The 13,774-nt window shown below is 43.7% G+C and overlaps 1 protein-coding gene across 1 annotated transcript in view; it reads right to left on the minus strand.

Moving 5' to 3' along the window:
- The window catches only part of LOC124802490 (low-density lipoprotein receptor-related protein 1), a 735,000-nt gene extending 724,153 nt beyond the window's left edge, over positions 1-10,847 (minus strand). Inside the window, exon 1 of the mRNA XM_047263305.1 lies at positions 10,616-10,847. Within this exon, the coding sequence (XP_047119261.1) occupies positions 10,616-10,706 (91 nt within the window). The 5' untranslated portion in view covers positions 10,707-10,847. The remainder of the gene's footprint in view (positions 1-10,615) is intronic.
- Between the last annotated feature and the right edge of the window lie 2,927 nt (positions 10,848-13,774).

Consider the following 13,774-nt stretch of genomic DNA (forward strand, 5'->3'; position numbering starts at 1 on the left):
ATCTGTCATAACAATCTGCAAGCAAAGGCCTTGCCGCAGTGGATACACCGGTTCCCGTGAGATAACCGAAGTTAAGCGCTGTCGGGTGTGGTCGGCACTTGGATGGGTGACCATCCAGGCCGCCATGCGCTGCTGCCATTTTTCGGGGTCCACTCAGCCTCGTGATGCCATTTGAGGGGCTACTCGACCGAATACTATCATAACGACCGGGAGAGCGGTGTGCTGACCCCATGCCCGTCCTATCCGCATCCTCCTCGGAGGATGACACGGCAGTCGAGGGTCCCGATGGGTCACGTGTGGCCTGTAGACGGAGTGGTCATAATAATCTTTAACTTACTTTCCGAAGTCGCCTCGTAGATCCATTGTTGTAAGTATTGCCACTTACTTATATGGTCCAGTCGCATTAACGTGAACACCGCCTATGTTCGACGTCATTGTGTAACAACCATTCACAGATGGCTGGTGGCAGCATAGCATTGGAGGGTATATAAGACGTGTAGGAGGGGGACACAAAAAACAGTGAAGTCGTTGTCACATTGCGGAAATGGAGCAATCTGCCGTCCTAAAGGGATTGATCATTGGATTTCGGGCCAAGGGTGGAACCATTTCCGAAACGGCTAAGTATGTAAACTGTTAACATGTCACCATAGTTAAAGTATTTCGTGCATGGTAAACTGTCCAAAACCGACGCTGAGGAAACTGTGGTGCACCACGGGCGGTAGATGACAGGGATGAACGACGACTACAGAGATGCGAACAGACGTGCAACTGTTGAGCAACTGACCACCCAGATTAGCCAAGGGACTACCAACAGTGTCTCCTCAACGATCACTCAGCGCACGTTACCGCACATAGGCCTGCCCAGCAGGCGCCTGATTCGTGCACCCACGCTGACTGCCGTTCACCGGCGGTGAAGACTACAATTTGCGAGTCATTACTACAACTGGACGGCCACTGAGTTGCGACAGGCGGTCTTTTCAGATGAAACGTGTTTTATGATCCAACGGAGACGTGGCCATTGGCGTGTATGGGGTGAAACGTCTGAAAGGAAACACCATGCAACAATCGTCTGTACGTTATGGTCTAGGGAACGTTTTCGTGCCATTCCCTGCGTGATCTTGTCATTTTGGAAGGCACAATGGATCAAGACAAGTATGCATCTTTCCTTGGGAACCACGCACATCCCTACATGCAGTCTGTTTATCCTCAGCACAATGCATCTACCAGCAGGACAATGAACTGTGTCACACAGCTCCCAGTGTACGGGCGTGTTTCGAAGAACACCAGGGTGAGTTTACCGTACTCCCCTGGCCGCCCACATTCCACAATCTAGAATCTGTACGACCACCTCGACTCGCCGTTTACACCGTGGATTCTCAACCGAGAAACCTAGCGCAGAGGCCACGGCACCGGATCACATCACTGTCGGTACCTTCTAGAACATGACTGACTCTGTTTCTGCACGTCTCGTAGCGTTTCGTCTTGTACGGGAGCAATCCCAAAAGTATGGTCTCCTATTTTGTATAAGTAAATAGACCTGTTTACCCACCAGGGTAGCCGAGATCCCTAATGCGCTGCTTCCTGGACTCGGGTAGGCGCGCCGGCCCCGGATCGAATCCGCCTGGCGGATTAACGACGAGGGCCGGTATGCCGGCCAGCCTGGATGTGGTTTTTAGGCGGTTTTCCACATCCCGATAGGTGAATCCCGGGATGGTCCCCTAGTTCCGCCTCAGTTACACGACTCACAGACATTTTCATGACTTACACTAGACGCAGACAGCTGGGGTCCACTACTTCCGTCCTGGGGGGTTCGGGGTGGCGTCAGGAAGGGCATCCGACCACCCTCTGCCACTTAACACTGCCAAATCCGTAATAACAAAGCCCACCCGGCGTTGGTGCGGGACAAAGGCCCCGAGAAAGAAAGAAAGACCTGTTTATTTCTACAATGGTTTACATCAGTTTACAGCTTGAACATTTAGCTGTCGATGCATTTTTGTAGACGCTGTGGCAGTTTTTGTATGCCCGTGTCATACCAGTTCGCCTCCATGCTGTTCAGAAAGTTACGAACCTTTTCTTTCACCTCGTCGTCAGAGCTGAATCGCTGGGACCACAATTAACGGTGACAGGTACTGTGAGATTCTGAAAAAACTCAAACGGGTAATTCAGAACCGGAGAAGAATGTTGAGCAAGGGCGTACACATTCTCCATGACAACGCTCGCCCATACATAGCTCGGCAAACCGTTGCTCTCCTGCAACAGTTTCAGTGGAACATAATCACCCACCCACCCTATAGTCCTGACTTGGCGCCCAGTGACTATCAACCTGTTCCCTATGTTAAAAGAACATTTGGCCGGAAAGCGATTCAGCTCCGACGACGAGGTGAAAGAAGAGGTTCATACCTTTCTGAACAGCATGGCGGCGAGCTGGTATGACATGGGCATACAAAAACTGCCACAGCGTCTACGAAAATGCATCGACAGAAATGGTGATTATGTCGAAAAAGAAGTAAATGTTCAAGCTGTAAACTGATGTAAACCATTATAGAAATAAACAGGTCTATGTACTTATAAAAATGGTTCAAATGGCTCTGAGCACTATGAGACTTAACTTATGAGGTCATCAGTCCCCTAGAATTTAGAACTACTTGAACCTAACTAACCTAAGGACATCACATACATCCATGCCCGAGGCAGGATTCGAACCTGCTACCGAAGCGGACGCGCGGCTCCAGACTGTAGCGCCTAGAACCACGTGGCCACTCCGGCCGGCTATGTACTTACAAAAAATAGACCTTACTTTTGGGATTACCCTCGAAGTAGGTGGTTATTCGGATTTTTGACACTTGGATACATTAATGTGTCTCGACAAAGCAGAAGTTTCCCGCACTGAAACGGAATCGCACTGTGTGGTATTGTGTCGCCTTCACGAGACTGTATAGTGCCAAACCGTACGGAGAACAATACTAATTATATGGAAGGCAAAATTAATAAAAAATAACTAACCGTGTTTTCGTGGGCTTAAGATACTCTAGCCTTGACACTTTCTTCAAGGATAGTGCGACAGGTAGAAGTAGATGGTCACTGATACAACACACACACAAAAATCAGCCACGCGCAAGACTCGTCCTTCAGTGAAAAGGGAGAAGGAGGGGGGGGGGGAGGGTGACGGGGAGGGAGAGAGAGAGAGAGAGGGGGGGAGAGAGAGAGAGAGAGAGAGAGAGAGAGAGAGAGAGAGAGAGAGAGAGGGGGGGGGGGCAGAGAGCGGACGTGAGTCACGCGTTTGCCGGACATCTCCTCACATGAGTCGGCAGGGCAGCGGAGGCGTCGTAAAAACTGTGGAAGACGCTGGAACCGGTTGGGAGCAGGTTCCAGTACAAAGCAGACCGAACAAGGACGCCCCTCCGAGCCGGTGTGTTGGCCTCTGCTCAGGTCGCACTGAAGCTGCGCCCCACTGTCCCAGCGAAGAAGAGCGCGATGTGAATGACATTTGTAACGCCTGAGAAGTCTATTCACAAGCACCATTGTAGCCTCCCGTTCGGCTTTGCACTGTCGCTTATCGCCGTGAATAATTTCGTACGGACTTATTGAAAGGGCCCCTTTCCTTTCAGACCCTTAAAGTAAATGATCCGCCTCAATATATCTGACAATAAGCAATGAAAGGAAGTGTTATGAAGTGACGAGTAATATGCTGAATGTAATAGTAGAGATAATCATTCTGCGCATTTTTCATTTTTTAAAAATATTCTCTCTCATATACAGAATGGTATGCATTGGAACCCTGTTTTGATCCGTTTATATCACGTGAAATAACATACAGGAGAGATTGGCAGTCTGGAAACTGACGGTGGAGACATACAAGGAGAACTAGCGTTACGTTAATTCTGCTTGTGAACTTCAGATCGTTCCAATATTTCCGCCCAGGTCGAAATATTAACGAAGTCGCGGTCAATGAAACTAAAATAAACGCATACGTAATTAAAATGCTACAGGGAGACACAAGGCATGGCTACGGGAAAACAAGTTCAAATGGACGTAGGTTGTTGTTGTTGTGGTCTTCGGTCCTGAGACTGGTTTGATGCAGCTCTCCATGCTACTCTATCCTGTGCAAGCTTCTTCATCCCCCAGTACTTACTGCAACCGACATCCTTCTGAATCTGCTTAAAGTATTCATCTCTTGGTCTTCCTCTACGATTTTTACCATCCACGCTGCCCTCCAATGCTAAACTTTTGATCCCTTGATGCCCCAGAACATGTCCTACCAACCGGTCCCTTCTTCTTGTCAAGTTGTGCCACAAACTTCTCTTTTCCCCAATGCTATTCAATACCTTCTCATTAGTTATGTGGCTCAATGGTTCTGAGCACTATGCGACTCAACTGCTGAGGTCATCAGTCGCCTAGAACTTAGAACTAATTAAACCTAACTAACCTAAGGACAGCACACAACACCCAGCCATCACGAGGTAGAGAACATTAGTTATGTGATCTACCCATCTAATCTTCAGCATTCTTCTGTAGCACCACATTTCGAAAGCTTCTCTTCTCTTCTTGTCCAAACTATTTATCTTCCATGTTTCACTTCCATACATGGCTACACTCCATACAAATACTTTCAGAAACGACTTCCTGACACTTAAATCTATACTCGATGTTAACAAATTTCTCTTCTTCAGAAACGCTTTCCTTGCCATTGCCAGTCTACATTTTATATCCTCTCTACTTGCTCCCCAAATAGCAAAACTCCTTTACTACTTTAAGTGTCTCATTTCCTAATCTAATACCCTCAGCATCACCCGACTTAATTCGACTACATTCCATTATCGTGGTTTTGCTTTTGTTGGTGTTCATCTTATACCCTCCTTTCAAGACACTGTCCATTCCGTTCAGCTGCTCTTCCAGGTCCTTTGCTGTCTCTGACAGAATTGCGATGTCATCGGCGAACTGCAAAGTCTTCATTTCTTCTCCATGGATTATAATTCCTACTCCGAATTTTTCTTTTGTTCCCTTTACTGCTTGCTCAATATACAGATTGAATAACATCGGGGAGAGGCTACAACCCTGTCTCACTCCCTTCCCAACCGCTGCTTCCCTTTCATGCCCCTCGACTCTTATAACTGCCATCTGGTTTCTGTACAAATTGTAAGTAGCCTTTCGCTCCCTGTATTTTATCCCTGCCACCTTTAGAATTTGAAAGAGAGTATTCCAGTCAACATTGCCAGGTAGCAGCAGTTATTCGGAGATGAAGGTGCTTTCACGTGGTAGAGTAATGTCAAGCGTTGCATCGAACTAGGCTTTGTTTTTCACCTTTCATTACCTTAAAAGGAAATTCAGTAGTCAGTACACTGCATTGTAGTATGTGTGTCGTTAGACATCAGACTGATGGACGACAAATCTTTTCACTTATAAAGCTGAAAAAACGGCTAATCTGGTATAAAAAAAACTACATTTTTACCTTATGTGGGAAGTGTGTGCGCTACGAAGGCAAGAATGATTAACGTTATTCGCTATAGGAACTGTCGGCGTGGAATAGCGGTGTATTTTGATTATCCTTCACACTTCGACCCGTTACAAACTAAAGGCCGGCCGCTGTGACCGAGCGGTTCTAGGCGCTTCTGTCTGGAAACGCGCTGCAGCTACGGTCGCTGGTTCGAATCCTGTCTCGGCATGGATGTGTGATGTCCTTAGTTAGGTTTAAGCAGTTCTAAGTCTAGGGGACTTATGACCCCACATGTTAAGTCCCATAGTGCTTAGAGCCATTTGAACCATTTGAACAAACTAAACTATTTCTTCACGCCTCAGGATGCGTCCCTTCAATCGATCCCTATTTTTTTTTTAGCCAAGTTGAGCCATAAATTCCCTTTTTTTGCTCAGTTATATTCAGTACATCATCTCTTAATCGATGTACCCTTCCATTCTTCAGCATGCTTCTGTAGTACAATATTTCAAAAGCTCCTATTCTGTTCTTGTCTGATATGCTTATCGTCCAAATTTCACTTCCGTACAGGGCAATATTCCAGAAAAATGCTTCCGGCAAAGGTTTCCTAAGGCTGAAATTTATCATATATTACACGTTTCTTTTTCGAAAACCCAAAACTCTTACATCAAAACATGGAAATAAATAAATGCAGTATTTTAGAACTATAGCAGTCCTAATTCTGCTGTGCGGTTCTGAAATACTAGGCACCCACAAAGCTAGTAAGAACAAAAATGTTGCGAGTAGAACTGTCAGAACGTGTAGTCTCTCAGATCACACATCAATTAATGACACACTGAAATAACTAAATATAGAGCCACTACTAACGCAGAATACAGCCATTTCACTTAAGTGTACAACTGTGTACAACTGAACCTAAATGGAACGAATGCCCTGTATTTAAACCATAATGAAGACCCTCTAAAGAGAAATTTCGATGAAAACATGTAACTTATCGATACCTGACTTCCAGCAACCGTCCAGATAACTCGTACTAGCTGCTAGTCGATCTAGGTATAAAATTTTAACAATCCATGATTAGCTTTGTAATGGGATCTCATTTCGGATAAAGTGTAGCTTGGTACACATTCTACGCGGAATTACTCGTAGCTGGAAATATCTAATCAGAGCACCGAGCATAATTGTGAGGCCAGAGTTTAACGAACTGTGGACACAGAATAGTGTGGACTACAAAAAGGATGGAAGATTATGGTCTAACGTTCCAGGGACGTTAACAGAAGGAGCATAAGTTCAGACTGGTGGGAAAAAAATACAGATTATCCTTTTCGAGGGAACCATCCTTTCATTTGCCTTAAGCGAATAGGAAAACTATGGGAAACCTCAGTATGGATGGTCAGACAGAGATTCGAACCATGGTCCACACAAATGCGAGTCCAATACGCCAATCTCTGAGTCACCTTCTCGGTGTGAGCACTTAAGTTCAAATCTAACAATTCATCCGGTTTCAGGTTTTCCTATAAATTTCAAAAACCACTCCGAGGGGGAGAGTGAGATAGTTCCTGTAAATAGGTACGGATAGATTTTCTTCCCGACTTCTTCCAGTTAGATTTGGCGTCATATGCTGCGGTATTATTTATTTTACAAACCGGTTTTCGGCTGTTATGCCATGATCAGGTACAGAGATAAGTATGCCGCACAGTGAAATTTTGTTGGATCAAAGATTTTGAATCACTATTGTATAGAGTATCTTCATTTCCAGAGATGAAAAATGTTAAGGTTAGGTCTAGGAATAAAACAGGAGGAATTATTTCAGTGTAATAATCCCTGTTGTTCTATTCCTACATCTAACGTTAACATTTTTCACTTCTGGAACTGGAATACTCTGTAGGTACACTAGTTTAAAATTTTTTATCCAACAATATTTCACTGCACCACATACTAATAATCTTTGTACCTGATTATGGCGTAACAGCCGAAAACCGATTTGTGAAATAAATAATAAATATTGTTGAATATTACACCAGTGTTGTGTGTGTTTTCATTCATAGTGCATAAAATATTCTACCAAGAAGCACGGAACAGTCAATCAACTCAACTGTATTTGTTTAATTTATGAAATCTGTAATATATTACGTGATACAAACGATACAGTATGACTACAATTACTTAGTGCGTTTCGAGGGACAAATACTAATAAAATTTAAATAAAAAATATCTGCGTTCATAATCGCTTTACTTAACAACCTTGCCGGCAGGTGTGGCCGAGCGGTTCTAGGCGCTTTAGTCTGGAACCGTGCGACCGCTACGGTCGTTGGTTCGAATCCTGCCTCGGGCATGGATGTGTGTGATGTCCTTAGGTTAGTTAGGTTTAAGTAGTTCTAAGTTCTAGAAGACTGATGACCTCAGATGTTAAGTCCCATAGCGCTCAGAGCTATTTGAACCATAACATAACAACCTTGGAATACTGAGGTTTAATCTTAACTTCACTATGGCGAGTGTAAGCTGCCAAGACGCAAAACTCAGATTGCCAACGAACCGTTGGCAATTAAAGATGGAAGGAATCGCGGACAGATGGAAGCAAAAAAAGTCGTGATAGTTGTCCCTCTTGGTCTGTTGGGTTCGTGAAGCTACAGCTCGACACTGAGATACTATGTGGATGACATTGGAACAGAGACCGTCCATGTCCTTATCAGCACCTTGAACGGACTTTTAGTATCGCTCGCATTTGAGAAACACAAGATAACTTCTGTAGTACATCCGCTGATAAAGGGTTCAGTACCATTTTTCCCCTTCTTTACCTTCTAATTTATATCATGGCGAGTATACAGTTGAGTTTTTTTTGTGGCACAAATGAACTAGTTTTTCTTTTTACATTTATTCATCCACCACTTTTTTTAATATCTACGCCATCACTATCAGGTGTAAAAAGTGAAAGACGCTATAATAGCGTATCAGTACCGCATAAACACAAGATTCAGCAGCATGCAGCATCCCTTGGATCTTTTTCATCTTCCAATACGACAAACTACGTGGTGGTCACTTGGTGGAGTTGCAAAAATCGTTTAAATACATCACCGGTTACAATTTATAATTTATATAACTATCCACTTCATAACGATGACGTGAGCATTGAAGCTCATAATGAACTAATTAATTGTTGTCCAATGCATAAGATTCAGCCTCCATTCACAGTCCTTAAAATGCAGCTAACTACGTCTGAATCTATTAGAAAACAGTACCACTGCAGTCATCTCTGTGTATCGGTGTGTACTACAGGAAATTCTCACTGAATGGTTCGTCTTCGTCAATCAGTATTTAAATAGTAAATTTAAAGAGTGCACCTTATTGTTGATGCCAGTCTGAAACTGACGAAGCATAATGAATCCGTTCGCGACTAAATGACTACCATCAGTTCACTAAATATAAATGCGATTATTTCAATTCATTGTTGAAAAGGAAGTTAAAACAACGCGCAAAGACCAGGTAATGATCGCTGGCGAAGCCAAAGCCAAACCATGCAGATTTAGACACCGTAAGGGCTAACAAAGCAACAATATGAACAATAGTTCGCTCCCACAGACACCTTCGTGACTTTCCAGTCTTTTCAAACGTGAGAAACGGATTTGTACGGAAAACGCAGCACATTAGAAGGTGAAAGTGCTCACCCAACGGTTACGGCTACTGACCCACTGTCCCGCTAAACAGCTACTTCATTTTTATCCTCTCGACACCACTATTCATATCGCCCCACAACGAAGCACCTTCTCCCGCTTTCACTTTTTCGTGCCAACTAAATGCTTTATGCAGATTTGAGAAGTAGTGCAAGTGCGGAAACTTTTCCGGATCGATTTTCACGTGAAATATCACAAGCCACTTCCTTGGTACGCTTCGAAGCACAGATTAAAACAAAATGCTGCGAACTTTCGTATTGCGGCGCAAAATATGAGCGTATGCATCGTGACCAGAATACACAAACGGCTCTTTGACTGCACCACATTACCGAATTATTTAATACAAATAGAAAAAAGTCCCACTATTCTGTGATGGCTTCGAATTTGAATCCAAATTGCGCCTGTTTATTGTGATGTTTTTAAATACTTTTGTTTTATATTTACATTGCATTCTTGATCACTTATTGGGCGTGAAACAGTACTTGTCCACCCACGAGTCTCTTACTCCGGTAATAATGACCTCGATGTCGACAGACAATGAACTCTGAACTTACTGTACTAGTGCGCCATCTCTGATGACCTCGCTGTCACCACACTTTTATTCCATAACAAAAGTTATAATATTTCGTTTCAGAAACTTACAGAACGGAGACTCTGCTGTAAGCGAATATGCGTCCTAAACGTTCAATGCCGATGCAGGATTTTCTAAGTGACACCAGTCGCACTTCACACATCTCATGAGAACCATAAAACGTTTACTGAATCTGAAAAATGTATATGAAATGTTTTGCTTGGCATATATTTGGTACTAATATTCGTCCACAAATTATTTCCTTTGTAAACAAAGCTCTGTTTTTTTTTCCTTGAAACCAGTATACAGTTCTAAAAGTGTGCGATAAATCTTCTTAAATCTGAATCTGAACGATTGGGGCCTAGCTCTGAAACGTCCATTCTATAGCACACACATTCCGATTTCAGGTTCAAACACTGCGGAACAAACGTCAGATGAACGGCTCTTCTCAGGTGCTACAATACAAAACAAAGCAACATCTTACCGTCACGATGCCTTTCTCGCGGATTTAAAGTACTGAGGTATGGTTCATGAGCCAACTGCAACTGTGCCTTTCCTAATAGACCTCAGCAACTAATTCACAACTTATTTCCTTACTGATCACCACAGGCAACAGTTAAAATATCTATAAGCCTGCGATGTCGCAGCTCGACATATTCTATGCGAAGAGCAATGAAAGTGGGAGAGAACACAACATATCATCACACGTTAATTAACACTCGCACTTTTGCTCTATCGCTCATGGCTGTAGGTACCATTCTCGCAGAAACAACCAGCCCTTCAATTCCAAACAAATCAAGCAATTACTTGAAAAAAAGCTAGTTTCGTACCGGTGTATGGATGAGACGAAGTACAAGCTATAGCAAATTTCACAAAATTTGAAACACAACAATCGAAACTCTCGTGAATTAAACACGTTCATCTGAATTCGGCGATACTTACAATCGTCATAATGTTGCTGCCATCCACGATGTTGGTCGAAGCAAGCCATCAGCACAAGTAAAGCACCCACACAAAGTACGTGATGCCTCATTTTCGTTTTCTTTCTTACCAGAAAACGAACAGCAGTATTTTATTATTTCCAATTGCTGCTCTACCACTATGATAAACCGGGCATTGTTCGGTTACGAAAGCGAAACAATCTACACTCTCCTCTCAACGACCGTCCGCGACGCCGTCCGCGGAGCGACTGAAAGGCTCCGGACGCGACTAGCGTCCAGCGATATTGCGTAGAGCGCCAGAGATGTTAAGCGCAGCACCGATGATACAACGCGCCGCTGTAGCGCACTTAGCGCTCATTTTCAAAGATGGTGTTTTACTGAACAGGCAGTCTTTCGTAGCAGATAAATTGTTTATTATTTACAGATTCGAGTCAGATGGTAATAATAATACATCATATGTGATCGCTATATGTTTGAGGTTCTTGCAGTGCTCAACATATTCTGGAAATAAATTCCTTTTTGAAGGGTTTTCAGCACCTAAATGAATCAGGCATCAGAAAAACAATAGGCACATCGCGACTGATTATGATTTACACCATTATTAAATGTCTCGAAGCTATAGTCGTGATACACTCGCAGACTAAAATCTCACTCTGCGAGCAGATGTTAGGGAGAAGATGTACTAGGATACGAACAGCCTCGAGCCAAAAACTATTTCCTTAAGCACAATGGTGCTTTGGGTCAGTCTCCAGGGGCAGGCTTCGTGAGGTTATTTACATGCTAATTTTATATGTTTCTATAAGTATGAAATATGTAGAGCGGCAGAAATATTAATACCGCAGATAAGTACACAACATCCTCATGTTTAATACTCACCTGTACATGACGCAGTATAGTGGGTGAATCACTTAATACCTGCACCGCAAATATTTCAGACGTGGAAGGCGCTATCGAAATGCGGTTTTCACATAATTGAATTGTAGGTAAAGATACGTATTTGCAGTCAATACCCAGATTTTGGGAAGTTTCTGAAAGCGCAGTTAACAGTCACAAATATTTAAATGGAACAGGGTCTATTGACAGTAAAATCCTAAGAGTAGCGTAAATGAGAATGTCAGTGGTACATGTTGCGGGAAGCTTGTGGAAGCAGTTTACGAATTAACGTATTATGAACACTGCAGACACCGACAGCTGTTTATTCCATCGTATTTCTTAGATTCTAGGCGAAGGCGAGGACGTTATGCGTTTTTACGAGTACGTTGTGTTGTATGTACACTGTGATTGCTTTGCGATGGTCCTGTCAGTTATTGCGTCATAATGGACGCAGTAGGACGTGCTTGGAAGATGGTATTTCCCAAAGCGGAAAAAGCGGACATGTCCATGGTTTATGGTGAATGAAGGAAGAATTCCGTTCGTATGTGCAACGTGCACACCGAAAGATATCAACCATTGCTACAGTTATTTGTGATCCTCTACAAACAATGATGTGCAAGTGGTGGTGTAACGCCTAAGATACGTAACAGAACGAAACGTTTGACTGGACGGGAGGGTGAAATTAATGTTCTGATTGCTGTAGCAGTAGATCCGCAAAGTAGTTTCCTTGCGATCGCACGATGAAGCGGCATGCGTCAGGCAAGTGTATAACGTGTTGGTTCAAATGGCTCTGAGCACTATGCGACTTAACTTCTGAGGTCATCAGTCGCCTAGAATTTAGTTAGTTTTAATTAGTTCTAAGTTCTAAGTAAGGACATCACACACATCCATGTTCGAGGCAGGATTCGAACCTGCGACCGTAGCTGTCGCTCGGTTCCAGACTGTAGCGCCTAGAACCGCACGGCCACTCCGGCCGGCTATAACGTGTTGTCCATCGTCCTAAGTTCCATCCGTATCACATCTCTCTCCATCAAGTGGAGTCTGGAAATGATTTTAGAAACCTGGGAACTTCTGTATATGGACATTAAGGCATGATACTCTGGACGTGTCGTGTATCTTGTTTACGGATGAAACAACCTTTACTAACCATGACCAAGTCAATCTCAAGAACATGCACTACTGGTCTGTTGAATATCCCCATAGGCTTCGCCAGGTGGCTAATCAGCGTCCATGGTGTTTAAACGTGTGGTGTGGAATAGTGCAAGATTACCTCATAGGTCTGTTGTTCGTAGAGGCAACACTGATTTCGTACAAGTATCTCAACCTCCTAACGGACCATCTTCCACAGATGTTAGACTTTCCCTTTATACTTCGAGGAACCTGTGGTATCAATATGATGGCTATCCTGCCCGTAGTGCACAAATTACGACTGCGTATCTTCAGGGATTGTTTCCATATCGATGGATTGAACGAAGAAGACCTGCACGTTAGCAGGCCCGTTCGTCAGATCTGACACGCTATTGGATTTAATTCTTGGGGGAGGGGGAGGGGGGGGGGGAGCATCTGAAAGACGCCGTCTACAAGGACATAACAGCGGTACCAGATGATATGGAACGGCGTATTACTGCTTGCGCTGCAATTTTCGCTTAAATGTTAGATCTTGTACAGAAATAGTTGCATGTCGGACTGCAAGCTTGTATTGACTCTGGTCGTGGTCATTTTGGGCTCAGGCTTTGAGGGAACATTGGTTCTTTACGTGTGACTCCACAGAGGTACTATGCTTGCCCTTTGTTTGTCCCTAGACAGTGTACCATTTTACGACACGACACCTCCGGACACGTATTAACATCGGTGTAGGACAGCACATACACACCCATGTCTTGATTCACATTCGTTTCCGCTACCACACGGACCAAACAGCTGTCGGTGATTACAATGTTCAGATTACAATATCTCGTAAACTACTTGAACGAGGCTCCTACAACATTGACATTGCAATCTACTGTACTTCGAGTGGGGTACTGTCAATAAGCTTCGTTCCATTGAAATATTTGTATCGTTTGTAAACAAATACACACTCGAAACCGATACCACTATTTGTATGTTGCAAAGGCGGGACCCTGTCAACCACTCCAACCTGTGAAATCAACACATCAATGGTGCCTTCCACACCCGAAATATTTTCGGTGCAAATTTTCGGTGATTCAACCTGTATGTTGCACAATATGATTAGTGTACTATACTTTGTTCATCCTAAGTTTCACACGGTCGTAAACAATGCACTATG

This window comes from Schistocerca piceifrons, chromosome 6 (genome assembly GCF_021461385.2).
Source record: "Schistocerca piceifrons isolate TAMUIC-IGC-003096 chromosome 6, iqSchPice1.1, whole genome shotgun sequence".
Taxonomy (NCBI): Eukaryota; Metazoa; Arthropoda; class Insecta; order Orthoptera; family Acrididae; genus Schistocerca; species Schistocerca piceifrons.